General features: G+C 62.0%; 4 protein-coding genes and 1 non-coding gene across 12 annotated transcripts in view; 2 read left to right on the top strand and 3 right to left on the bottom strand.

The window, feature by feature from the left end:
- The first annotated feature begins 1,053 nt into the window (after positions 1–1,053).
- On the top strand, positions 1,054–4,127 carry WFIKKN1 (WAP, follistatin/kazal, immunoglobulin, kunitz and netrin domain containing 1). The gene is made up of 2 exons (XM_040592939.1): positions 1,054–1,691; positions 2,551–4,127. Exons 1-2 carry the CDS (start codon positions 1,407–1,409, stop codon positions 4,039–4,041), a joined length of 1,776 nt encoding a protein of 591 aa, XP_040448873.1. The 5' UTR covers positions 1,054–1,406; the 3' UTR covers positions 4,042–4,127.
- Positions 4,128–4,465: 338 nt separating this feature from the next.
- Positions 4,466–8,326, bottom strand: METTL26 (methyltransferase like 26). 6 transcript variants are annotated; one of them, XM_040592933.1, is made up of 6 exons: positions 8,061–8,301; positions 6,143–6,305; positions 5,941–6,000; positions 5,492–5,581; positions 5,208–5,286; positions 4,466–5,127 (listed from the first exon to the last, which is right to left on the bottom strand). In XM_040592933.1, exons 1-6 carry the CDS (start codon positions 8,249–8,251, stop codon positions 4,844–4,846), a joined length of 867 nt encoding a protein of 288 aa, XP_040448867.1. In that variant the 5' UTR covers positions 8,252–8,301; the 3' UTR covers positions 4,466–4,843. The 6 variants fall into 6 exon arrangements, with proteins under 6 accessions (XP_040448867.1, XP_040448868.1, XP_040448869.1 ...); XM_040592936.1 differs by having other exon boundaries at positions 4,950–5,127; positions 5,492–5,559; positions 8,061–8,305; XM_040592934.1 differs by lacking the exon at positions 5,208–5,286 and having other exon boundaries at positions 5,492–5,559; positions 8,061–8,302.
- A 65-nt stretch (positions 8,327–8,391) lies between these two features.
- On the bottom strand, positions 8,392–8,462 carry TRNAG-CCC. The gene has a single exon. It is a non-coding gene; the product is annotated as a tRNA-Gly (tRNA).
- A 919-nt stretch (positions 8,463–9,381) lies between these two features.
- Positions 9,382–16,335, top strand: MCRIP2 (MAPK regulated corepressor interacting protein 2). Of its 3 annotated transcripts, XR_005827449.1 has the most exons (6): positions 9,382–9,515; positions 9,603–9,684; positions 11,037–11,167; positions 11,397–11,501; positions 15,195–15,621; positions 15,730–16,335. XR_005827449.1 is itself a non-coding variant. In XM_040590920.1 (5 exons), the coding sequence occupies exons 1-5, from the start codon at positions 9,464–9,466 to the stop codon at positions 12,224–12,226; spliced, it is 441 nt and encodes a 146-aa protein (XP_040446854.1). In that variant the 5' UTR covers positions 9,383–9,463; the 3' UTR covers positions 12,227–12,645. The 3 variants fall into 3 exon arrangements, 2 of the variants coding, with proteins under 2 accessions (XP_040446854.1, XP_040446855.1); XM_040590920.1 differs by lacking the exons at positions 15,195–15,621; positions 15,730–16,335 and adding an exon at positions 12,156–12,645 and having other exon boundaries at positions 9,383–9,515; XM_040590921.1 differs by lacking the exons at positions 15,195–15,621; positions 15,730–16,335 and adding an exon at positions 12,156–12,645 and having other exon boundaries at positions 9,383–9,515; positions 11,040–11,167.
- The window catches only part of ABCA3 (ATP binding cassette subfamily A member 3), a 28,765-nt gene continuing 19,037 nt past the window's right edge, over positions 15,698–25,425 (bottom strand). The window contains exons 17-31 of the mRNA XM_040590918.1: positions 25,136–25,234; positions 24,753–24,945; positions 23,590–23,893; positions 22,993–23,266; positions 22,193–22,397; positions 21,510–21,729; positions 21,105–21,263; positions 20,392–20,564; positions 19,966–20,100; positions 19,636–19,830; positions 17,893–18,080; positions 17,620–17,790; positions 17,214–17,401; positions 17,033–17,106; positions 15,698–15,907 (exon numbers count right to left, since the gene is read on the bottom strand). Of these exons, the coding sequence (XP_040446852.1) occupies positions 15,776–15,907; positions 17,033–17,106; positions 17,214–17,401; positions 17,620–17,790; positions 17,893–18,080; positions 19,636–19,830; positions 19,966–20,100; positions 20,392–20,564; positions 21,105–21,263; positions 21,510–21,729; positions 22,193–22,397; positions 22,993–23,266; positions 23,590–23,893; positions 24,753–24,945; positions 25,136–25,234 (2,710 nt within the window). The 3' untranslated portion in view covers positions 15,698–15,775. The remainder of the gene's footprint in view (positions 15,908–17,032; positions 17,107–17,213; positions 17,402–17,619; positions 17,791–17,892; positions 18,081–19,635; positions 19,831–19,965; positions 20,101–20,391; positions 20,565–21,104; positions 21,264–21,509; positions 21,730–22,192; positions 22,398–22,992; positions 23,267–23,589; positions 23,894–24,752; positions 24,946–25,135; positions 25,235–25,425) is intronic.

Consider the following 25,425-nt stretch of genomic DNA (forward strand, 5'->3'; position numbering starts at 1 on the left):
CGGGGGGGCAGCCGCGGGGTGAGGTGGGGGCATGGCCCTGCTGTCCTCCCTCCCAGCTCAGCACCAGCCAGCCTGGCCCTGGGGGGGGGGGGGGGGGGGGGGGGGGCAGGGCTGTGGTCCGGTCCCACTGGCCTCGCTGGGCTGGCAGCGTGGGTCACTTGATTTCAGTCATCTTTTAAAAACGTGGTTCTAAAATCCCACCAATTCTGGGCTCTGACCAGATGGTCTCAGATTTGTTTCTCTTAAAAAAAAAAGAAAAAAAAAAAAAAACAACCAAACCTTTCTTCCCTTTTATGTGCAATTTTCAATTTTGGCTAGAAATTGCTGTGCCCACCACTCCTCCAGGTCAATGGGAACAAAGTCTGAAAGAGAGGGGAGGGAGAGAGGAGAGCATAGGCAGAGCAGCTGGAGCAGAGCTCTGGGTGCTCCCCGACCCAACCATTTGCCACCGGGAAAAAACAAAGACACCCCAAGATTTCCCCCACCCCTGTGCCCTGTCCCCAGAAGGCCAGGCTGGGTTTGCAGGGACCTTCTCTTCTTGGGGACTTCTCAGCCACCGCAGCACCCCCCAGGCCGCATTTGTGGCCCCCGCTCAGCTCCGTCTCAGTGTCCCCATCCCCGCTGGGCTCCAGCTTGGTCCTGCTCGGCCCCAGGAGAGGCAGGTCCCCACAGCGGGACCCGGGGGCTACTCTCCAGCATGATGCTGAAACCACCTTGCTGGGGGGCAGCCACCCCGCCAGCCCAGCTGGGGGCCTGCGCTGGGCAGCGGCACCCCGGGGTGCTGGCTGGGGAGGGGGGTGGTGGGTGCCTGGGCCGCGGGGTGCCCAGCGGCGCGGGGTGTCCCCGGTAGCCCCCACCGTGGGCTCCACGTGTCTCCCGAGGGGACCGAGGCTCTGGCTGTTCTCTCATCCTGCAGGAATTCAGCTCCGTGGGCCGGGCGGTTTTTTTTTTTCTTTCTTTCTTTTTTTTTTTTTTTTTTTTTTTTTGTCTGTGTGTGTCCGCCGCCCGCCCCCCCTTCCACTCTCCTCTCCGGAGCGTTCCTGCATTGTGCTTTGATCCCCCCCCCCCGTGCCTGCCCAGCTCAGGCTGGCCGGGGTTAGAGGCTGAGGTCAGCGCCTTTCCCATTCCAAACACCCAGAAACATCACTGGGAAGGGAGGGACTCAGATTACAACCTCCCCGGCCTCCCCTTCCACCCCGCTCACCCCGCTCGCCCAGCCGGGGGGGGCCGAGCCCCCCCGGGACGCCGCTGCCACCGTGCCCCGGGCGGCGGCGATGGCTGGGGGCGGCGGGCGGCATCGCCGGCGGGCGCGGGGCGTGCTGGAGGGCAGCGGGCTGGTCCTCTCCTCCTCCTCCTCCTCTTTGTCCCCCGCTCGCCCGCCTTCTCCCTCGTCCCCTCCATCCTGAATGGGATTTATCCCAAGCCCTCGCCAGCGCGCCAGGCCGGCGGCGGGGGGCGGCCAGATGCCGCCTCGCCGGGACCGCGGCCGCCCGGGCCGGGGCCAGCGGGCGGGTGGGCGGCAGCGGGGCCCGGTGGGCATCGCGCTGCTGCTGCCCTGGCTGGCGGCGGCGGCCGGACTGAGCCTGCGGCCGGGCGGGACGCGGCACCTGGGGGTCTGCCCCAACCAGCTGAACCCCAACCTGTGGGTGGACGCGCAGAGCACCTGCGAGCGGGAGTGCCAGGCCGACCAGGTGAGCGGGGGGCCGGGGGGGCTGGCGACGGGCTTGGGGGGCAGCCCCAGGTCCCCCGAGGGGATGCTTCGGGGTCCTGTTCCAGGGGCACAGCCCGGCGGGTTGTTCTGGTGCAACGGGCTCAGCCCGGCTGCAGCTTTGCCCCCTGAGCCCCTACTGTCGGTTGTCATGGGGGGTGCCCCAGGGACGCTCCTCGACCCCCCCCTACCAGGCAAAGAAACTGCTTGTTGTCCCCCACGTCCCCTCCTCGGGCCGTGCCCCGTGGCTGGGACGCCACGTCCAGGATGCTCCCACCCAGCCAAGGGGCAGGGACGAAGGGAATGGCTGTGCTGGGTCAGGGACCCCATCAGGCAGTGGACTGCCTCCCCCGGGCCCCCCTCACTTTTCTCTGAGGGCAGGAGCCCACCCACGGACCGGGGCTGCCCATCCCAGAGAGCCCCGGCTCCAGGCAGCGCTGAGTGCGGCAGCAGCACCTCCACCCACCCCGGCTGGGGCCGCCTGCACCCGGGGCTGCGTGATTCATCCATGCAATGAGTTCTGCCTCCCCTCAGCCAGCAAAAGCTGAGAGGGGTGACGTGCTATCTGCTGGGGGGAGAAGGGGCCATCATTACTGCAGTGCACCCCTAAGCACTCTGGGGGAGGGTCTGGGGAGGGGGCTGAGGGTGGGCTGGGGCTGTGGCAGGGAGGTTGGGCTCTTACCCAGAGCCCAGCGATGCTGAGGGTGCACAGGGCTGCATGGGCGGCACTGCCCACCTGAGAGCCCCAGAGGGGATGAGAGCAGCACCCACAGCCACGGCACGGGTGTGACTGCCACGTTCCCCCCCCTCCAATCTCTTCTCCTCCCCCCTACCCCGGCCAGGACTGTGAAGGCTTCGAGAAATGCTGCACCAACGTGTGCGGGCTGCGGAGCTGCGTGGCCGCCCGCTTTGCTGACGGCAGCCTGCCAGCACTGGCGCTGGCACCAGCAGCCTCGTGCGAGAGCTTTGTGTGCGCGCAGCAGGGCTCCGACTGCGACATCTGGGACGGGCAGCCCGTCTGCAAGTGCAAGGACCGCTGTGAGAAGGAGCCCAACTTCACCTGTGCTTCCGACGGCCTCACCTACTACAACAAGTGCTACATGGACGCCGAGGCCTGCCTGCGCGGCATCCGCCTCACCACCGTCCCCTGCAAGCACATCTTCACCTGGCCCGACACCAGCCCCGTGCCGCAGGAGACGACGGCGCGCCCCACACCGGGAGCCGGCCCCGAGGTGCCGGTGCCCCCCGCCCTCTACAGCAACCCCTTCCACCAGTCGGTGCGTGCCGGCGGCACCGTCAGCTTCCGCTGCGACGTCAGCGGCCGCCCGCGGCCGGACATCACCTGGGAGAAGCAGAGCGAGCGGGAGGAGAACTTCATCATGCGGCCAGACCAGATGTATGGCAACGTGGTGGTCACCAACATCGGCCAGCTGGTCATCTACAATGCCCGCCACGAGGACGCCGGCATCTACACCTGCACGGCCAGGAACGCCGCTGGGCTGCTCCGCGCCGACTTCCCGCTGTCGGTGGTCAGGCGGGAGCCCGGGGGGACCCCGCGGGCCGGCAGCCCCCAGCCCTTCCCCAGCGCCGAGTGCCTGAAGGAGCCGGACCGGCGGCGGTGCGAGGCCCTGGAGGTGCGCTGGCACTTCGATGCCAAGCAGGGCTCCTGCCTCACCTTCCGCTACGGGGGCTGCGGGGCCAACAGAAACCATTTTGAGACCTACGAGGAGTGCCGGGCTGCCTGCTTGGGCAGCGCCCGTCCCACCTGCCTGCTGCCCATGGTGCAGGGTCCCTGCCAGAACTGGGAGCCCCGCTGGGCGTACAACCACCTGCTGAAGCAGTGCCACTCCTTCGTCTACGGCGGCTGCGAGGGCAACACCAACAACTTTGAGAGCAAGGAGACCTGCGAGGACGTCTGCCCCTTCCCCAAGAGCCTGCAGTGCAAGGCTTGCCGCCTGAAGAGCAAGATGGTGCTGAGCCTCTGCCGCAGCGACTTCGCCATCGTGGGCCGGCTGATGGAGATCGTGGAGGACCAGGACTCCGGTATCGCCCGCTTCGCCCTCGAGGATGTCCTCAAGGATGAGAAGATGGGCCTCAAGTTCTTCAACATCAAGTACCTGGAGGTGACCTTGACTGACATGGACTGGAGCTGCCCCTGCCCCAACATGACGGCGGAGGACGGGCCGCTTATCATCATGGGCGAGGTGCACGATGGCATGGCCACGCTGGACCCCAGCAGCTACGTCCGGGCGGCCAACGACAAGCGGGTGAAGAAGATCTATGAGCTGATGGAGAAGAAAACCTGCGACCTCCTGAACCGCTTCCAGGACTAGGGGAGAGCTGGGACGTGCCCACGTGGGGAGTGGCAGCCCCACTGTGGAGGGGGGAAGCCTGGGGGAGCCCCCACACCAGTGCTTGTTTCTAGGGGTTACCACCATCATGTAGTTCCCCCTAGTAGAGCCCCAGCCCAGCTCCCACCTCCCCTGTAATTTATCTGCGCATGCCTCCCCCCTGTGTACCACCCCAGCCCAGCCAGCAGCAATAAAGGACTGGGTTGGGTTGCAGAGGGGTGGGAGGTCTGCCAGGAACCCCCACCCATAAAAACCTTCCCACCACTCCAAAGCCTCTGGGCCCAGTGTAGCACCCCTGGGTGCTCCTGGTGCAGGATCTGACTCCCCAACTGGGGCTGGAGGAGGATTGAGGATGCCCCCCTGCTGCCCAGCATCAGTGCCAAAAGCATCAGGGAGCTGCTGGGGGTCGGGGGGCAAAGTCCCAAAGTTTATTGGGGGGAGCAGCAGCACAGTTCGGGGGCAGGGGGAAGAGGGATGGGTGCCTCAGCCATCACCACAGCACCCTCCGGAGAAACTGGCACCAAGCAAGAAGTCTCCCCCCTGCCCAGGCGTGCTGTCCCCCCCGCCTGTGCCCCCTGTAGCAGCTGCAGCAGCTTCCCTGGGCCAGGTTGGGGCACCCCATTGCAAAGGGAGCCCCAAAGGGGCCAGTGGAGACAGACCCACACACACCAGCCCACCAGCCCTGCCCAGCCCCAGGTGGGGTGAGTGGAGCACTGTCCCATCACTGCTGTCCCCAGCCCTGGCTGGCCCTGGGATGAGGACAGTGTGACCCCTCAAGGAGGCATCAGTGAAGGGGGGGCAGCTGTGCTGTTTGATGCTGGGAGATGCTGTTTGATGCCGGGGGGTGCTGGTTGATGCTGGGGGGTGCTGGTTGATGCCGGGGGGTGCTGGTTGATGCTGGGAGATGCTGGTTGATGCTGGGGGATGCTGGTTGATGCTGGGGGATGCTGGTTGATGCCGGGCAGTGCTGGTTGATGCTGGGCGGTGCTGGCTGCTGATGGGAGGAGCTGCTGGGGCAGGTTACTGCTTGCGGAAGATAAGACTCTTGTTGTTGGCTGGCATGTCCACCTGGAAGCACAGAGCTGGGACTCAGGGGGTCCCCACTGGTGCAGGGACCCCACCCCACCCCCGCAGACCCCAGCACTTACCATCCTCTCCAGGTGCAGCCCGTTGGCCTCGGCCAGCTGCTGCAGCAGCGCCGTGTCCCGAAGGCCCCAGGCAGGGTTGCTGCCAGGGGGACAGGCGTGGGTCACACAGAGGGACATCTCACCCCTGCGCTCACCAAAGCACCCCCATCTCCCAGGGGTGCCCCAGTCGGGGGGGCTCCCCCCGGCCACTGCTTTACGTCTTGCCTGGAAGGACCAGGCTGGGAGGGAGCTCCCTGCAGCCCCCAGCGGCCCTGCGCCCCCCCCGCCCCACTCCCTGCTCCTACCGCTGTCTCAGGCTGCGGTCGAAGTCCACGTTGCTCTGGGGGCTGATCTGGCCGTCCACGGCGTAGGGCTGCCGGGACACGAAGCTGGAGCTGCAGGCACAAGCCATTGGCTGTGTCCCCCGAGTCCCCCCCAGCCCATGGGCTGCTGTCCCCACCACACACAGGAGGTAAGCGAGAAGAGACATGGCCCCTGAGAGTGACACAGGTCACTTCACCCACCGCAGACACCCCAGCCCCTGCCCCGGATGGGGCAAGGGAGGACAGGATCCCTTCCGTTGTGGGAGCGAACAGCCAAAGTCGCCCATCCCGGGCTCAGTGTGTGCCCCAAAAGGCTGAGATCCCTCTGGAAACCCCGGCCCTCCCTTTCCCAGCCCCCCCCAACCCATGCCTGGAGCTGCCCTCTCATCTGCCGCCCCCAGCATCTCCAGCATCAGCTGAGCAGCACCCACCCCATAGGTGAAGAGCACGCCACCGGGCTTCAGCAGCACCCCAGCACCCTTGAACAGGCCCTGGGGAAAAAAGAGAGGTGGGGACCGGGTCAGAGGGCTGGCAACACCCCCCCCGGGAGCTCCCTTCTCGGTCCTGGGACCCCCAGGCCAGGAGACAGGAACTTGCCGAGGGCCAGCATGGCTCCAGCCCTGCCCTGCTCACCTCGGTGCACCGCAGCTCCGCGATGTGCATCATGTTGATGCTGACGAGGAGGTCGAGGGTGGCGGGTTGGGTGCCCCCCCATGTCTCCCAGCCCTGCGAGACGTCCAGCAGGATGGGGGGCAGCATGTTGGGCACCCGCATGGCTTCTGCATAGGCAGCAATGCTGCGGGCACCAAACCCCACATCAGCCCCAGCCAGGGCATTGCATGCCCCCACCCCCACCCCGACCAGCACCCACTGCAGGCAGACCCAAACCTGCCTGTGCTGGCTGCCAGCAGCAGCTCCCAGGTGGAGTCTGTGATGTCTAGTAATAAGGTTGTGTTTGCAACACAGCCTGGGGGGGCTCTGCACAGGGTGAGGGGTCTAGTATTGCTGAGCTCTTTGCTTTTTTGCAGCCGGCAGCTGGAGAGCTGGCAGCAGCCGGACAACTGGCAGCAAGTGGACTGAAAGACCCCAGTGCCTAAAAAAAAATCCCGCTGTTGCCTCTCAGCAGGGCAGCCCGAGCATGCTGCCCTCCCGGCTGCTTCCGTGTGCGCTGCCTGCACCCAACGTGCTCAGGCTGCCTGCATGCTGCCCGCACCATGCTGCCTGCCCGTGCCACACTGGCTGCACCCACACCGTGCTGCCTGCACCCCCACCATGCTGCCTGCACCCGCACCTGCACCCATGTGCTCAGGCTGCCTGCAAGCTGCCTGCACCCGCACCCCACTGCCTGCACCTGCACCGTGCTGCACTGCCTGCACCCGCACGCCTGTGCTGCATGGAGCCCTGCCTGCACCCACGTGCTCAGGCTGCCTGCACCCCCACCATGCTGCCTGCACCCACGTGCTCAGGCTGCCTGCACCCCCACCATGCTGCCTGCACCCACGTGCTCAGGCTGCCCGCAGCACTGCCAGCACCCACACGCCCGTGCTGCCTGCAGCACTGCCTGCACCCCGCCGGTATGCTGCACCAGTGCTGCATGATTTTGGTGTGATTTATACTCTTTTTGGCACATTCCCCAGCCAGGTCTGGGTTCTCAAGGCGGTGGAGCAGGGAACTGCAGCCTCCCGGCCTCAGCCTGGGAATTATTTTTATCCAGGGTGGTGCGTGTGTGTGCTTGCCGGGGAGGTGATGGGTGGGATGCCAGCCGCAACCCGCCCTGGACGGGGGCCAATTTTGGCAGTTCCCCACCGGGCTTTTTTTTTTTTTTTTTTTTTTTTTTATGGGGGAATTCCTCCCCATGCTGCGGAGCCAGGGTTTATTTTTGGTTCCTGAATGGAAACCAAGCCCTCCAAGGCCAGCGATGCAATGCCTGGAATGGGCATTTGGCTGCGGCTAGACCCACGCACACCGACACGGAGCAAATAAAGACGGGGGGGGCTGGCCAGGTGGCACAGAGCTGGGATGGGAGTGGGTCGGAGTGGGAGCCAGGGCTGGCACCCAGGTGAGCTGGGCATCAGGCCCAGCATCACCATAGAGTGCTGCAGCTGCCCATGCCGGTGGGAATCGCTTGTGGAAAGTGGGATATTGGGGCTTTCCTGGGAAAAACAAAGTACTGACCTGGGGAGCCTGGGCTGTTTGGGAGTTGGGGATTGGGGCTTTTCTGGAAAAAACATAGCAAGCATTGACCTGGGGAGCCTGGGCTATCCAAGAGTTGAATATTGTGGTTTTCCTGGAATAAATAAAGCATCGAGCAGGGGAGCCTGGGCTGTCCAAGAGTTCAATATTGGGTTTTTTTTGGGGAAAAAAAAAAACATCCAGCTGGGGGCGGGGCGGGGGGGGGGGGCAGGCAGTCATCTAAAAGCTGGGTCTGGGGTCTTTCCTGGAATAAAGCAGAGCTGCGAGCTAGGGAGCCTGGGTGCTCCGGCCGCGGGTGCGTCGGGAGGGGAAGGGGCTGCGGGCTGTGCCCAGGGATCCCCCCCAGCTCCCCGCTCACCTGCGCAGCGCCTGGGGGTCGATGTCGGAGGGCTGCCAGAGGGTCTGCGGCAGCGCCCGGGCGAAGTGCGCGGCGTGCAGCCCCGCGCCTGCTCCCACCTCCAGCACCCGTACGGCGCCGGGTCCCGCGTACTCCCGCAGCACGGCCAGGATCGGGCCCTTGTTACGCTCCGCCGCCGCGGGCGCTTGCATGGCTGGAGCAGGCGGTGGCCGCAGTATGGGGACTACAGCTCCCAGCCGCCCCCACGGGGAACGCCCCCACCGCCGCGGGTGGAACCTCTCACGGGCGTTCAAAAAAATGAAGGGGAGGGAAATAAAAGACCAGAAGCTCCTGCGCCGCCCGGGAATCGAACCCGGGTCGCAAGAATGGGAATCTTGCATGATACCACTACACCAGCGGCACCGCTACCTGTTCAGCCCCCCCCGCCGGCCCTCGGCCTTCCCAGGCGTGACCGCGGGGCTGCGTGCCCGGGGGTCGCTGGGGCTGTCACAGTGTTGTCCCCATGGCGGTGGCACCTGAGCCCCTGCCTTTGCACCCCTTCGCTATCCCCTGCCTGGGCCCTACGTGTCTCAGGGGTGACACCTACGTGTCCTCCCTGTGTCCCCTGTCTCCTGAACGTCCCCTCTGTGTTCCCTGTGCCATCTTGTCCCACGTGTCTCCCGGGCCCTTTCTCCTACTTGACCTCTGTGTGTCCCCACGTCCCTTGTGTGTACCCTGCGTGTCCCATGGCTCCGACATCTCACACGTCCCCTCTGTGTCCCATGCATTTCCCCCGTGTGCCCCCACGTCCCACTTGTGCCCGTGTCCCATTCATTTCCCGTGTCCCATGTCCCACGTGTGCCCCCATGTATCTCATGTGCCATGTGTCCCCCACATGTGCCCCCGTGTGTCCCATGTGCGTCCCCACACCCCACGCATGCCCCCCCATGTGTCCCGCGTCTGTCCCCACATCCCGTGTGTGCCCCCCATGTGTCCCAGGTGCATCCCCTGTGTGTCCCCACACCCCACGTGTGTCACTTACACGCCCCGCATGTGCCCCGTGCCTCCCCCCACCCCTCCCACGCGTGCCCCCGCTGCGTCCCGCCCATCTCCCATGTGTGTCCCCACGCCCCACGTGTCAGGTGCGTGTCCCACCTGTCCCCCACACCCCCCAGGCGCCTCCCGCCCTCCCCCCCGCCTCTCCCACCCCTCCCCCGGCGCCACGTGCGGCCCCCCCGCCCCTCCCCCTGCGGGCGCCCCCCGCCCCGCGCGCCCCGCGGCCCCCCGCCCGTCCCGCGCGGGCCCTTTAAGGGCGGGGGGCGTGTCGCGGCGGCCGGCCCGGTTCGTTAAAGGCCCGGGGGGGGCGAGGGCCGCACTCGGGCGGGGGCGGCGGGGCCGGTGCGGGGCCGGTGCGGGGCCGCAGGATGTACACGCTGACGCGCGGCCCCAGCAAGCTGGCCACGCAGCGCCGCACAGGTACCGGGGAGCGGGGGGCGAGCGGCTGGGGGACGGGGGGGCACCGTCCCCGTCCCGGGCCGCCCTGACCCCCGCCGCCGCCCGCAGGTCCGACGCAGCAGGCAGTGGAGAGCAGCAAGCTGGGCGAGCTGCGGGGTCGGCTCCAGCCCGGCGCCTGGCCCCCCGCTAGGTGAGCCCCGCGCCGGCGGTGGCCGTGACCTTGGGGAAAGGTTACCGGGGCGGCCGGGCCGCGCCGCCGGGGGAGGGGCCGGGGGGGGCGGAGGGGAACGGGACAGGGCCGGGGGCCGTCGGTCGGTGTCCGCACGCCGGACCCCCCGCCCGCTCCCCGCGGAGACCGCCCGCGTGTGGCGTGGGGGGGACCGGGGGCGGCCATCCCCGGGGGGGGCGGTTCGGGTAGAGGCCGCTGCCAACCGGCGCGGGGGAATGGGGCTTGTGACCGGAGGAGCGGGCAAAGTGCAGGCGGCGGGGGGCTGCCGGCCCCGAGCGGGCAGCGACGACCCCCGGGGGAGGCCGGGGCTGTGCAGCGCCCCCGGGAGGCACCGGCCGCGCCACCCCGGTGTGCGGCCGCGGGCAGGGCTGGGGGCTGCTGGGCGGAACTGCCCCCCTCCAGCAGCAGCAGCCGGAGGGTCCCGGCTCCATCCCTCGAGGGGGGAAGACTGGGGAGACCCCGTGCTGACAGGGCAGGCAGCCCCCTCCGGCGGGGCCCGGGCGGCTCTGCCCGCTTCCTCCGAAGGGGTGAGGAAGGGTTCCCCCCGGGGTGCAGCGGGGGGGGTGTGCCTGCCGCTGCCCCCCGCCACGCGTGTGGGGGTGGGCTACCCCGCCCGGCGCAGGGTGTGCAGGGGCTGCCCGCTCTCTCGCCCTGCAGACTGTGACCTGCCTGTGCTCACAGGGCCCCTTAGACTTTGTCCCGTGCGGAGCGTGGCGCCGCCGCTGTCCCGTGCTCCCGGGCCGGGCAGACAAGCCCCAAGTGCCCCCGGGCCCGGCCGCCCCCGGCCCTGCCCGGGTTTGCTGGCCCCCGGGCCCCGCTCACAGCTCCTGACCTGCTCCCACTTGGCAGCCGGTTTGGTCCCAGCCCTGGGGCACCTTGGGGACGTCCCGGGGGCTGGGGCCGCTCCAGCCAACGCGGGCGCTTGGTCTGCGGAGCGGCGTGTGCCCCTGCCCGCTGCCTAGCTGGCTTCCATATCTATTTTCCTGATTATTTCAGCAGTTTTGGTGACAGATTATTTTTATTCTGGGGACTGCGCCTGGTGCCAGGCTGGAAGATGGGTGGGAGATGGGCAGGCTGTGCTTTTCCATGGGGAGCTCCCCTTGCCTGCACCCCTCCCTGTGTAGGAGCCCCCTTTCCCGGAGGGCTGGGTCCCTTTCGGTGCCCTTGGGGACAGGGCTGAGCAGGGTGGGCCGGCTGCGGCAGTGCCCCTGGCTTTGCCAGGGCCGTGTGTGTCGTGGGGCAACCCAGGGTGGCTGGACAGTCCCTGTCCTTGCTCCAAGCTGCCCCCCTCACTGCTGCCTTGCTTTCCTCGGCAGCCCAGCCCAGAAACTAGTCTTCAACAGAGTGAACGGCAAGAGGCCGCAGGTGCTGCCGCAGCAGGTCTCGGCTCCCGAGGAGTGCTACACGCTGGCCCATGAGGAGAACGTCCGCTTTGTCTATGAAGGTGAGGACAGAGGGTCCCTGGGGGCAGGCACCCCCTTGCTGCCACACCCTGGGGGGGCTGGAGCACGTGGGGTTCCTCTTGAGGCAGCTCTGTTGTGCTGTGGACCTCGGTGGCAGGGATGGGGTCCCCAGCCTGGGTCCCTGCCCTCCTTTGCACCACCTCCTGCGGCCCCCCAGGCTGGGAAAGCCCCATCCCAAAACCACCCGCTGCCTGTTCCCCCCCCCTCCAGCCTGGCAGCAGGTAGAGCAGCAGCTGGATGGCAGCCGGAGTGGGGAGAGCGCCTGTGGCCCCGTGCAGTATGTAGAGAAAACCCCCAACCCTGAACTGATGAAAAGTAAGTGAGAAGCAGTTGTGGCACTTGGTGTGTCGGGCTCAGGGGTGCAGTGAGCTGGTGTGGGCTCAGCTGGGTGCCTGAGCAGGGCTGCAGTGGTGGGAGGAGGATCATCTCACTGCTGGATGCACCAGAGGGGCTGGGCTGAGTCTATCCTGCTGGTGCTGAGGCTGCTGTGGGTGTGTTGAGGAGCAGCTGGCCCCTGGCACTGTGGTGGGGGTGTCCCCCCATGCCCCACTGGAGGAGCCCAAGCAAGCAGGGTGACTGATGACTTTTCTGGAAGTTACACTCTCTCCAGTCACCAAGGTGGTTTCAGCATCATGCTGGAGAGTAGCCCCCGGGTCCCGCTGTGGGGACCTGCCTCTCCTGGGGCCGAGCAGGACCAAGCTGGAGCCCAGCGGGGATGGGGACACTGAGACGGAGCTGAGCGGGGGCCACAAATGCGGCCTGGGGGGTGCTGCGGTGGCTGAGAAGTCCCCAAGAAGAGAAGGTCCCTGCAAACCCAGCCTGGCCTTCTGGGGACAGGGCACAGGGGTGGGGGAAATCTTGGGGTGTCTTTGTTTTTTCCCGGTGGCAAATGGTTGGGTCGGGGAGCACCCAGAGCTCTGCTCCAGCTGCTCTGCCTATGCTCTCCTCTCTCCCTCCCCTCTCTTTCAGACTTTGTTCCCATTGACCTGGAGGAGTGGTGGGCACAGCAATTTCTAGCCAAAATTGAAAATTGCACATAAAAGGGAAGAAAGGTTTGGGTTTGGTTTTTTTTTTCTTTTTTTTTAAGAGAAACAAATCTGAGACCATCTGGTCAGAGCCCAGAATTGGTGGGATTTTAGAACCACGTTTTTAAAAGATGACTGAAATCAAGTGACCCACGCTGCCAGCCCAGCGAGGCCAGTGGGACCGGACCACAGCCCTGCCCAGCTGGGCACCCACTCCCTGCGCCCAGCGTGGAGGAGCAGCGTGTGGCCCCAGCCAGGATTCCTTAAGTGCCAGTTCTTGGACTGCTGCAGCGCCTGCAGCCTCCAGCTCCCAGGGACACTGTGGTGCCATGCTGGGGATGAGGGAGCAGATTCCCCTGGTGCGCCTGTAGCCACGGGGAGGACAGTGAGGTGCTGTAGCAGGACTGCCAGACAATAAAGCGTTCAAACTGCCAGTGGAGAGGCACTTGTGGGATGGGGAGGAGGTGGCAAAGCAGCTGGTGTATAGAATGGTGCCCTGGGTTGGCATGGAGCAGGGAGGGCATCCCTGTGCGGGGGGGGGGACGACGACACACTCATGGCTGCGTCCTCACTGAGCAGATACCATGTTGCTCTGGAGATGGAAGGTCTTGGTGCATCTCCCTGCCTTCCTTGGAGCTGCATCCTTGCCTCAGTGGTGCCTCATCTCCCCAGGCTTAGCTGGGGGCTGGTGCTGCCTTGGGTGTAAGTTTGGGATTGGGGGGGTGGCATATGGGCAGGGGGCTGAGCACCTGACTGTGGTATGCAGATGGGTAAAGCTGCAGGAGTGAGGGTGCCAAGGCCAGCCCCCCACTGCCAGGGCAACCCTTGAAATTGCTTTGACAAAAGCTAGTTTGAGCCCCAAGTCTCCCCCTGTGGCTGTTGGGGTGCAGCTTTGGGGGGGTGAAGAGAGGGTGGTTGTGGCTGCCTGTGGTGGAAGGAATGCCCCCCCCCTTCTGCTCCCAGAGGCACTCTGGCACACAGGAGACCCCTCAGCCCATGGGCTTTTCCAGGCTGACCCTTCCAGGTCAGATTTTGGAGGACACCCCTGTTGTTCGCCCCCCTCCCCGTGCCCCAAAGCAGAGAGCAGAAGGCCAGCACAGCCTGAGCAGCCTAAGCCCATCCCACCAGGGCTGGAGCTGCTCTGGGACTCCAAAGGAGGCCAGGAAACACCCACTGGAAAAAAAAATTTCATCTTTATTATTCCTATTGATGGGAATAACAACCACACACTGCAGCCAGAGAGGAGCAGCAGCTGTGATGCTTCCCCCACTGTGGCTTGGGTGGCCGGAGTGTTGCCAGCAGCAGCCATGATGCTGCCAGCACAGAACCTGCTGGTGCCCGGCAAGCAGCCCTGGTCCTGCAGCTGTAACCGAAATGGGGCTGGCAGGGCTGGTACAGCACCGTGCAGCTGAGGGATGCTGCTTTGGTAAGACTGTTCAGGCTGGGATGGCCCCCGTGGTGGGGGGCTGGTGCTGCGGGATGCCATCCTTGCCCTTGACTTCTCCACTGTGTTCATGGGCCCTGTGGAGGGGGTTATGCTGCCCCTGTGGTACCTGCCCCAGGACCAAGCCTTGCAGGGGGGTCACCAGTACCCCAACAGCATGTGGTGGTGGGCGTCTCTGCTGTCCTGCCTGTTGTTGATGTGCTCAGGGTGCTGCCAGCCTGTGGCAATTTAGTGTCTCATTGCTCCCCATCCCAGGCAAAGCCCTGGAGGCTCTGCTGCATCCTGCCGTAGCTCCCCTTCCCAAAAATACCAGCTTCTGGGAGTCCCAGCACTCTCCTGGTGGCTCCAGGCACCCTCCCACCAGAAAGCACTCCCCCTTTTTTTTGCACAAGAGCTGCCCCAGGGTGGCTCTGCCAGCTGCAGGGATGCTCCCAGGTAGCAAACCCTCCGTGCCAGCAGCTCTGATGGACACCGAGGCGTTGCAGGGATGCCATTCAGCTGCTGGCTGCCTACTAATAAAAACACACATTGTTAAGATCAGGGAAATTCTTAGTAACATGATGCACCATCGTTTTGAACAACATTAGGCAAAGGGAAAAAATGGAACAGGAAAGAATGAGTCCAGTCACAGGAACAAAACAAAAACCCAACCCAAAAATACAACCCAACCCCTGACAATGCAATCACTAGAAGGGAATCAGCACCCTCGCCATAAATATTAATTCATTTAGTTATGTGCAATTGTGTGTATTACTATAGTGCAAATAGCGCTGCATTGATCATGGAGCAGCCGGCCCGAAGGGGACTGCCCCTAGGTGACACAGGGACTAGTTAAGGACAGACAAGAATCAACATGGATGTAAAACAAAAAAAGCAACCCAGCCACTGGGAAACTCCAAAATGAAAATCCCAGTTGCTGCCTCTGTCTCCGTGGAGGGCTGGGCAGTGCTGGTGCCTACTGCACCGTGCCCAGCAGCATCCCCTGCGGCTGGGAAAGGGCAGGAGGGTACCTTTGCTCCCTGCCTGCTGCCAGAGCAGCCCGGCATGGTGCGGAGGGGATGATGATGAGGAGGAGGATGTGGGATGGGCAGGCTCTGGTCAGAGCTGCGTGGGGTCTAAGGGGAGAGCCCCTCTGGCATTCACAACCAGTCCTGTGGCTGCACAGCACCCTGCAGGGCACTGCTGCTGCCTAAACCTTTTCATGGACGCAACAGCGAGCCCAGCAGCGTCCCCAGGCACCCTGCGACACCTCTCGCCCATCGCTGCCTTGAGCCCGAGCTCTGCCTCTGCAGCTGTACCCGCCACGTGCTGTATGAGGGGCCGAGCTCTGGGCATCTCACCAGTAACACATCGTGCCAGCACCGCGCAGCCAGCTCCCCCGGCACGGCTTGGCCGCTGCCAGCTCCTCAGGACGGGCTTGCCTCCACCCACAGGCAAGCAAGCAGGAGGGGACAGCATTTTCCAAGGGGTTAAAGGAGATGCAGCCTCTGCCATGCCGAAGGGGACCCACAGGAGCCTTGCCTTGTCCCCTCCCGCTAGACACAACGAGCTTCTAAGGGCAACCACAGCACACCCGAATTAACCCAGCGAACAGTTTGGATCTAAGCTATTTGACAGCCTCCTGGTAAACCATGAGCAAACCACCTAATGATACACGTCGACATGCGGGCAAAGACCATGAAGCAGCGTCCTGATGGGTATGAGCATCGGGCAGGGAAGAGGGGCGCGGGGGGTGGGGAGTGTGGTGCCATTTGGGGACAGCATCCCACTCCTCCTTTGCCAGCCCAACCCCCAACACCCCTCTCCACCCATCCAGGCTTCTCCCTGCTTTTGGAGCTTTTTTTTTTGCTGTCTAGATGGGAGTGAAGGCTGGAGAGTGGGAGTGTCACATGCACACACACACGCACACGCAGACTCGTGCCGGCACGCGATGCACACGCATCGCTGGTGTTCCCCACGGCAGAAGGTACGATGCCATCCGCTCCCCCCTCCCCGGTGAAAAGTTTCTTACATTTATACATTATTTAAGACACGCCGATATATAAATTACTGTCTCTATATATACTATGTTTAGGCAGCAGGGCCAGTCCGTGACGAAGGGCACCAGTGGGGGCTTCTGCTCATTTCCCTCTGTCCTCTGTGTAGTGCTGGAAGCGAGTGAAGCTCATGAAGACTTGCTCCAGGGATATCTGGCTCACCGAATAGTCTTCCAAGCGGTACTTCTCTTTGGCTTTCTCCAAGGCCCCGAAGACCTGCAAGGGACAGCATGGCAGTTACTGCAGGGTACCTCGGCTGCAGGAGAACCCCACGGGTTGCAGCCGAGAAAGCGGAGGAAGTCTTCTCCTCCAGGGAGAGCCAGGGGAAGGGAAACCTCCCCTGGCAGGAGGGCAGTGGTAAGCCAGAAGATGGATTATTTAGCAGAGCACCTGACCCCATTTTAAAATATGTATTTTACATATACATATATATATATATATGATACAAACATATATATACAAATGTATTTTTTTTTAAATATATCCCTGGGCTGGGATCCCAGCTCAATACATTATAAATATAAAATATGTATATAATAGATAAAACCTATATATATACAGATATAAAAATGTATATACTGTGTACAAAACCTATCTGTATATTATATGCATATATATGTATACTACCTAGACATAAACATGTATCGACAGTATATAACTGTCTGCATATACTATGTTTACACTGTATACAGATAATCTCTCTCCATACCCCCCATCCCTCTGGTTTTTATATATCCCCCTGGGCTGGGATCCAGCCGGGTCTGTGGCTCAGCAAAGCCCATGTCTGTAGCCCCGGACGTGGCAGCCCCAGTGCCCACGTGCAGCAGCAGCAGAGTTGATGCTGTGTCCACCAGTGCTGCGTTCCCAGCAGGGAGATGCAGGGTGGGAAGGATGCAGCTAGCAAACACACTCCTTCCAGCACCCTCCAGAGCCTTCATGCAATATTTTGAGATGCACAGACAATGGCAAAATCAGCTCTTGCTCCCCAGGGAGACCCGGCTTTCCCTCTGGAGGGCTGTGGGCAGGGGCAGTCAGCTGGGGGTGGGTGGGATGGAGCGGTCCTGGCTCAGCACACATGGCGAGTCCTGGATGCTCACACGCTGGCTGTTTGCGCAGGTGACCTGTTTGGGCCAGGAGGTGGGAAAGGGCTGGGGAGAAACCCACTTTTTAATTTGCTTGGGTTTTATGTATCACCTGGATTTGGGACAGAGAGTGGCTCTGGAAGAAAAGGAAGATGTGCCGAGCATGAAAGCAAAGCACCAAGAGCATGCTAAGGGACAGGAATAGGGTTGTCCCCCCCCAGCCTCGTCCCGCACCAGCCGTGCTCCAGCACCTGCTTACCTGTGCCCAGCTGAGGTTCTTGTTGGTCAAGTGGTAATGTACCATGCCCTGGTGCTCGTGTTTCAGGACACTGCCTGGGAGAGACGAGCGAGGAGAGGCTCTGTGTTAGGCAACTGGCTGAAGCTCTCGCCCAGCACCCTGCCCTCCCTCGGAGGGCAACAGCTCTGGCAGCTAATGGTACCTGGAAAAGTCTTCTCCACGAAGGCCTTGAAGGCCTGCAGCTCGCCCTCCTCCTCACTCCGCGTTTTGGCCAGCAAGGTGTAGCCACTGCCGAACTTGCTTTTCAGGTGCTGGGGGCTGCCCAGGCATTTGAACTGCCCGTTCACCATGATGGCCAGCCGTGTGCACAGCGCTTCGCACTCCTCCATGCTGCAGGACAGAAGAGGGCTTGTTCAGGGGCAGGAGCACCAAGGCAGAACAGTAGAAGCTTCTGGACTTTCAGAGGGAGATCTGGGTAAAGCAGCCACTGCCGGCTGCAGGCAGTGCCCCGCCTCAGGCTCTGGAGGCAGGTCCCATCCCTTGGACCCCAGCACCCTCCCTCCTTCTCCCCAGCCTTCACGCCAAGCGCCTGCCCAGACAAGCGTCACCTGTGGGAAGTGAAGATGATGGATTTGCCACACTCCCGCGTCCGTGTCACTGCGTCCCACAGCAAACGCCGGGCCACGGGGTCCATGCCGGTGGAGGGTTCATCCAGGAAGATGACGGGGGGACCGCCAATGAGGGCGATGCCAGCGCTCAGCTTCCGCTTGTTACCACCACTGCAGGAGATGGGCATGGGGACAGAGACCCAATATGAGCACAGGGAGAGCCACACAAGACGAAGGGCAAGGGGCACAGGGTGTCTCCATGGCTCCTCTTACCTGTAGGTCCTCACAAGTTTGTCGGCATGTGGCTCCAGGAGCAGCCCTCGCAGCATGTTCTCCACGCAGCTGCCAATGTAGCGCTCGGGGATGCCCCGCAGCCGGGCGTACATGCTCAGGGTCTCGCGGCCCGTCATGTGGTCCAGGAGGGCATCAAACTGCGGGCAGTAGCCGATCCGCTGCTGGACCTTGGGGCAAGAAGAGCCCAATGGGATCAGCTCACAGGCAAGTCTCTGCAAGGTCCCCAAGCCAGGAGGTGCCTCGGCACCCACAGGGCTTGCTGCATCTCCACAAGGTTTCTGCTCAAAGCGACAGGGACTGAGCTGCCCCTGTGAAACCGCGGGGGCAATGAGAGGGAAAGCCCCTGGTGGCTGGAGCAGCCAGTCTGGCAGGGATGGACACATGCAGCGGCTCTGGATGGCAACTGCCTCGTGCTGCGTTTCCCAAGCTCGTCCATCATTGTGCGGGGCCAGTTCAGGTGGCCCAGGCTCTCGGGAAAAAGAAAGCACTGGAAGGTCTGTACCTGTACTGGGTTTGCGTGGCAAGGTTTTGGTACCAGGGGGGCTGCAGGGGGGCTGTGCCAGAGCTGCCCCTGTGCCCGACGGAGCCCACAGAGCCCACGCCAGCCAGCTCCCAGCTGGACCTGCTGCTGGCCGTGCCGTAATGTATTTAAGAAGAGGGGGAAAAAAAAATATTGCACAACAAATTGCAGCAGAAAAGAGGAGAGAGATCATGTGAGAGCCACAGCCCTGCAGACATGAAGGTCAGTGGAGGAGGAGGCAGGAGAGGCTCATGGCGCCGGAGCAGAGGTGCCCCAGCAGCCTGTGGGGAAGCTCCCAGTGGGGCAGGCTGTGCCCTAGCCCAGGGTGCCAGGGGGCGCAGACCCCGCCCCCCGCAGCCCGGGCAGGACCCCGCGCCAGGGCAGGGGGTGCCCATGGGGGCAGCTGCCGGCAGGGCCCGTGGGGAGAAGCCTGGGATGGGATGGGGACCCTGTGGGGACCCCCCTGGGGCCGGCTGTGCCTGGGGGGCTGTGCCTGTGGGGGGGGGGAACCCCCGCTGGGGCAGCATGTGAAGGGCTGCAGCCCATGGGAAGGAGCCACACTGGAGATCTCCCAGCCAGGGTCAGCCCACCACAGCACCCTGCTCCCCCTGTCCTGGTCTCCTCTGGGGACAAGAGCCCAGCAGAAGGCTGAGGGGCAGGGGAAGAAGCAAGCAGGGCCGTGCTTTCAGGGCAGACCCTGCCCGTGTTCTCCTTGCTTGACGCTGTCCGGGCTTGACAGTGGCAGGGCTATCCAGGGACTGAACTGAAAGCCTGATTCCTGCTCATCCCTTGCTTTTCCAAGGGCAGTGGGTAACTCCCAGCAAGGAGACCTCTAGCAGGGGGTTCTGGAAAGGTTCAACCTGCTTGTTTTTGAGACACCATCACCCAACTGTGATCATCAATTCACATTTTTCACCTTTCCAACTTACGGAGCTAAACCCTTTGGTGAAGGGTTTGCCACCCCAGCAAGGTTTGGCTCCCATTTGTTACCCCCATCTGTCATCCCAGCGGAGAGGGGACTGCTTCCCCGTGGCCAGACAACAGAGAGCTGGGCCAGACATGGACACAACGTCCCTGGGATATTACTTCAACCTCTGGCAATGGCCACCATGTCCTCCTCAGAGGCACTCGCGAGGTGGCCCAGCCCAGCCAGCTGCAGGTTTGCGTGTAACACTGCCCTCCGCCCCTGCAGCCCTTGGTACCTTCTTGATGTTGGCCAGAATGCTGTGGCCGTCCACAAAGGCATCCCCTGACGTGATGCTCTCGTCACCCGTCAGCATCTTGAAGGTGGTGGTTTTGCCCGCTCCGTTGAAGCCGAGGAGGCCAAAGCATTCCCCTTTGCTGACCGCCAAGGAGATCCTGTCCACCGCCAGCAGGGACTCCCGGCTGTCGTAGACCTGGAGGAGACCATGCACAAGCCATGCCAGTCACTGCCTGGTGGCACAGCAAGGCAAGTGGTGGCTTTACCAGCCCCGTGAGGACCATGGCTCAGCCAGCAGCAGGGTGCTGAGGAAGGGCCACGCTCTCCTCACCTTGGTGAGCTCCTTGATGACCAGAGGGCTGCTGAGAGATGACAGCAGTTCTGGTGGTGACTCCAAAACCTTCTTCCTCTCATCTGCCACGTCCCGGTCCTCCGGCAGCACAGATACCCTGTTCAGCAGTGCCACCTAAACAGGGGAGAAAAAACACTCTGCCACCTGGCTGCTGTGGGACAAATGAATTCTTCCAGTGCCCCCAACCCAGACACGATCCATCCCTTTGATCAGCCGTCTCTGGGGATGCCTCCCTCCCTTTGCCAACCCACACAGTCAACAGGACTGGCCCCTCCAAGCCACCTGCCCCAGGAATGCTCCTTGAGAGAGTGATTTAGGTGAAGGGAGCTTGTCTCCAGCTCGCAGGGACTCCTGGGCTTGGTTTGGGGGGCATCTTACTTCTTCCTCCCACATGCTTCAGCTCACCCATTTCCGCCGCCTGCAGATGCCACAGACCAAAGTTCTCAGTCTCCAGAGAAGGTTTGTCTCAATGAGGAAAAGGAGGAAGAGGAAGGAGAAACCCTGGACGGTCAAGGAGGTCAGGTATCGTCCGATCCCAGGAGTCTCCCAGGAAAAGTAGTTCATCTGATAACTGATATCTGAGCAGGGATGGAACAAAATCAAGATTTGGATCAATCCACACTCTGGGGAGGGGCACGGAAAGCTGTGTGCCCAAGGCTTTGCCAGGCTCATCTCCATGCCAGCCCACACTGGCTCCCTGCCCACAACCCTTTCCAACACTCATCTCCATCTCAGCTCACACTGGCTCCCTGCCCACAGCTCTTTCCAATGCTTCCCACAGGAAGATTCCGGTCTGGAGGGGATCTGGCAGAAGATGCCCAGTGGAGGCACACAGAGGAGAAAAAGTCACTCTTGGGACAGGGACTTCTTTACTTGTTTATGAAACTTTCCCTCACCCCAGCTTTCCTCCAAATCATTAGTAAGGAAAAGATGCCTTAATTGGATCACCTACGAGTGTCAAACGCTGCCTAGTTTTTACTTTAAAATGGTACCTGGAGCTACTGCCCAGGTTGGGTTAGAGGCCCTGTGATACTGCCTAGCTCCACCATCCACCCCACAGAGACCTCCCAGTGTGGCTACGGTGGGGTGGGCAGGTGAGGACCAATGCAGAGACTCACTAAACGCCTTGCAGATGAAGATGGCTTCAACGGAGGAGGTACAAAACTGAATGAACTCATAGTTCTGGTAGAAGTCACTGATGCACTGGCCCAGGCAGTAATTGGGTAAGACAAGAAAGACTTTATCCAAGGTTTTGGAGAGGTCCACCAAGCCCAGCTCTGAAAAAAGAGCACAGGAGGAACAACAGATTGGGAGTTAGCTGGTTTTAGAGAAAGACTCTGATACTTCCAAGTTCAGAAGGAAAACCAACAGATTTTGTCACGTTTAATGGGTGAGAATGGACTGTCATAGCAGTTTTGTTGCTGGTGTGGGGACAGCCCTGGGATGAGAGTCCCCCTGGGGGCTGGATCTTCCTAGTGACAGCAGGGTGCGGTGCTGGGCAGGCACGGATGGCAGCGACCCACCTGGGATGCTCATGATGGTGACCGCCAGGAAGGTGGCCGTGCCTGAGAGGATGTTGAAGATGGTGAGACGGGTGTAGGCTGTGGCTGCCACCGAGAAGAAGAAGCTAAGGAGGTACATGAGGGGGATGATGGCCCAGCCATAAAGGAGGAAGATCAGCATCACATCAACGAGGTGGCTGTCTTGGGTGAAGGCTTGCACGTCAAAGGCTTGGAATATCACCTGGGGCACAGCAATGTGAGTAGAATGCATGTTTGTCTTGACCACAAGTGATGTTGCCCTTGTCTCAGTGGCCCAGGCAGCAAGGTAATGGCAGCACCGCACTGACGGTTCCTACCAGCAGCCCACGCCTGTCCCCAAGAGAAGCTCTCTTTCTGCAGACCAGAATGCAGAAGGGCAGATCTGGGGAATCGCTCTCCATGCTCCCATGTATTTTGAGATTTTCTAGTGCCCACAAACAAGCATTCAGGTGCCAGAGGCTGCAGTTGACTGACCCAGCTGGCTGGCCGTGACACAGCTCCCAGAAGGACTAAGGGACAGCTTTCTTGCCCATCCTTTCGAGTAACTGAGACAATGCCAGTAGCCTTATCCTTTACCCTGCACCCACACGCATCCCAGCTCTCCCAGAGGAGCAGCACCCAGAGCTCCCACCCAAGGGGAAGACAGGGCATCAGAGCTGACTCACCAGCATTAGAGCACAAGGGATGAGAAAGTTGATGATGTCCCAGAGGAGGGCGGAGAGCCAGAAGTTGATCACGTAGACGCCGCTGACAAACTGGACGTGCTTGGCTTTGATGGCCCGCTCGCTGACCAGCAGCAGCGCGAAAGTGCTGGCGAGCGAGGCCATGCCATACAGCAGGTTGATGGCAATGGCAAACCCGGTCTGGCCCCTGCGGGGAGAGCAGTGGGGCAGGTTAGGACAGGGACAGCTCCTCAAGGCAATGCCAAGGCTACGGGGGGACAGCACACCCACACCGTGTTTCTCAGGGAGGCTACACTCACCCAGCAAGCCAGCATGCAGAAGAAACACCCCACAATAAAAGTGCACCTCAGTAAGAAGAGCGTCACCCACGCACGGCCCACCTTGCACACCACAAACCTCTACCCTGCCTCGGTGAGGTCCCATGCATGTCCCCTCTGGTACAGGTGAGGTTTGGAGACCCTTGCTGCAGGACTTTGTGAAGTGTACAGCCACGCAGCCCCCTCTGCTCTGAGCATCCAGAGAAAACCAACCCCAGCCAGCATACGGAGGGCAACACCCAGCCACTGGGATAAGTGCATGGGGTGATGCGGCTGCCAGGCTCAGGCAGGTAAGTCACCTCCAGAGCTTTGCTCTCCTGCCCTCCTGAGCACAGCCACAGCAACGTTTGGGTCTGAGAAGCTCCAGCCTGGCTCCTCCACTGATGCCAGCACAACCAGGCCCATCTGCACCCACGGAAGCCACGAGCCCCAGCAGGAAAGCAGGCGCTGTGCCATCAAACATACTCCATGAGCTGGTCTTTGGCCTTCTCAGTGATGTTGCGGGGCTGAGGGTAGTTGGTGACTGTGATGGAGGCGTTGGGGCCCGCCAGTACCCTGAAGACGGCACTGTCGGCCAGCATCAGGGCCGTGGCGGGGGAGTGGTACGCCTGGTTGTTGAAGAGCGCGGTGACCACCGTGCGGTTCCCAGCCCCTTCAAAGGAGGCAGCTGTGATGTAGTGCTCGTTGAAGGCTCCCCCTTCCTCGGAGGCTCTCGAGATCAGGTACTCGTCCAGGCCACCTGCCAGACACCACAGCCATTACGAGCAGGCTCCATCACAGGGAGCTAACGGGGGCCAATGGCACACCGAGCAGCCCCAGCCCCAGTGAGCCACCCTTGCCCCAGTGACGGCCACAAATACAGGGTTTTGGAGAACACAGCTCTGCTCCGGTGAGGAGGCATCCTGCCCACTGTGGGACTCTCCCACGCAGGAGAGGATACAAGGGGATACGTCAGATATGCCCACCCGGGACCTGAGCCACCCACACCAAGGGCCCCCGCAAGAGAAGCCCGTGGCTCCTGCCAGGCATCGCCTGCTCCATGGGCGCCCTGCAAACCCTCACCCAGCACCTCCAGCGGCGACTGGCGCTGGGCATCCAGCAGCTCCGCGTACTGCTCCGCCAACCTCTGCGACAGACCCGAGGCAGCCGAGACACTGAAGGGCACGATGGTCTGGCCGTAGGGCTCCAGCGTCAGCCTCAGCAGGGAGGAGTCCCTGGGGCCTGGGAAGGTCTTGGCCACGATGAGGGCAAAGGCGGTGAAGATCAGAGGCACGAGGAACTGCGCTGCCACCATCTTCCAGTTGCGCCAGCTGTACATGGCTCGCTTCATGAACATGGCGTAGAACTGCTGGCAGCACAGGTAGAACTGGGAGAGGGGGAGCCCGGTCAGCGCCAGCCCTGCCAGCTGCAGGCAGCCCCGCTGGCCCATCGCCCCACGCAGCTGATGGGGGGAACAGCCCCAAACCCACCTCCCCGTCCCGCAGGTAGCCTGCAAGCCCGCGGCAGAGCCTGCTCTCCAGCCCAGACTGTAAAGCGATTAGCAGGGAAGCGACTTGCACTCCAGCACAGCAGGTCAGCCCGTCAGACTCCATGGCTTCCCCATGGGATTCAGCCTCTTTGGGATCTCAGGTGTTAAAAGCAGCTTCAGCCATGACCTTTCCCTTCCTCCACCTCTCAGCATTTGAGGTTCACAAATAGGATTACTGCAACACGGCTGCCTGCCAAAGCGACCGGGCTGAGACGCCTGGGAGCTCCCAGCCCAGCCCCTTCTTTGCTTTTTAAACCTAGAAACATCTTTCTCCCCTTCTGCCTTTGAGATGTGCCCTTGAGAAATGCAAGGAAATTTATCACAGGTGCATAGGCAGCAGGCCATGAAGGGCTGCCAGCGATCTGAAACACAAGACTATCAGGGGAAGGAAGATGTTTTTTCTCATCTCCCTGCTGAAAAACCCAAGTGATGTAGCAACAGCAGGCAAAAACCACTTTAGATCACCTGGGACACCTTCAACAGCATCTCTGTACACCTCAGGATTAACATGAAGAAGACAGCAGTGATCAACCCCAACAACCGTAAAAATAATTTGCCCTTAAGATTCCAATTTGATCTTCCAAACCAGATGCAACAAGACCAGCCGTGGGGGAGGCTCCACTTGGTAACCCTGCTCCAAAAATCCCCTTCACATGCCCTCTCCTTTCTCCTGTGGTACCAACACCCCCACACTCACCCCCGTGTTGAGCTTGATGCTGGAGCAGTCCTCCGTGATGAGTGCCCCGCTGTCGTCCGTCATGTCCGTCATGCCGCTCAGGCTGCTGGAGTCATCCATGGCCCAGTCGTTGGAGCGTCTCTCGTGCTGGTACTGGAGGGCAGGCAGCTGGATGGCCTGGATATCCATGCTGGAATCCACAAGTTTCCCAACCCTGTGCCAGAAGGGAAAGCGGGTGATGAAATGCAGACTCAGACAGGACCAAGCTGTTCTGAGCTGGGGAAGCCAAACCGATGAGGCAAACCCCAACAGGTGCCCTGGAGAGCTGTGTAGGAGGACATCGCCACTGCCAAAGCACACGAGGAACGGTTGTCACCCGATGGCACCCCACCGCTCCTGCCCACCTCAGGAAGACTTCCTCCATGGTGGTGACCGAGGCGCCGTAGCTGGCGATGCCCAGCTCCTCCCGCTTCTGCTCCAGCTCTGTGAACAAGGCCTCAAACCTGAACAGAGAAGCGGTGTTAGATGCTCATGAGGGGGGCACTCGGAGGCTGAGACCCGCTGGGCATCAGTCCTGCGGGCGGTTGGAGCTCTGCTGCCAGCTCCGCTGCCGCCTGCAGCACCAAGCACCCCACTTGCCCCAGGAGCAGCTTTTGGGCTCCACCTGCTGCTCCTCCTTGCCGCAGGCAGCCTC

Source organism: Falco naumanni, chromosome 4, assembly GCF_017639655.2.
Source record: "Falco naumanni isolate bFalNau1 chromosome 4, bFalNau1.pat, whole genome shotgun sequence".
Taxonomy (NCBI): domain Eukaryota; kingdom Metazoa; phylum Chordata; class Aves; order Falconiformes; family Falconidae; genus Falco; species Falco naumanni.

Coding starts and splice junctions, on each gene's coding strand:
- WFIKKN1 (XM_040592939.1), top strand. CDS start 1,407: ATGGGATTTATCCCAAGCCCTCGCCAGCGCGCCAGGCCGGCGGCGGGG. Junction 1,692..2,550: donor GGGAGTGCCAGGCCGACCAG/GTGAGCGGGGGG, acceptor TACCCCGGCCAG/GACTGTGAAGGCTTCGAGAA.
- MCRIP2 (XM_040590920.1), top strand. CDS start 9,464: ATGTACACGCTGACGCGCGGCCCCAGCAAGCTGGCCACGCAGCGCCGC. Junction 9,685..11,036: donor GGCGCCTGGCCCCCCGCTAG/GTGAGCCCCGCG, acceptor TGCTTTCCTCGG/CAGCCCAGCCCAGAAACTAG. Junction 11,168..11,396: donor CGTCCGCTTTGTCTATGAAG/GTGAGGACAGAG, acceptor CCCCCCCTCCAG/CCTGGCAGCAGGTAGAGCAG.
- METTL26 (XM_040592933.1), bottom strand. CDS start 8,251: ATGCAAGCGCCCGCGGCGGCGGAGCGTAACAAGGGCCCGATCCTGGCC. Junction 5,582..5,940: donor GCGTGCTCTTCACCTATGGG/GTGGGTGCTGCT, acceptor TTGTGCCTGCAG/CTCCAGCTTCGTGTCCCGGC. Junction 5,287..5,491: donor GACCGCAGCCTGAGACAGCG/GTAGGAGCAGGG, acceptor TCCCCCTGGCAG/CAACCCTGCCTGGGGCCTTC.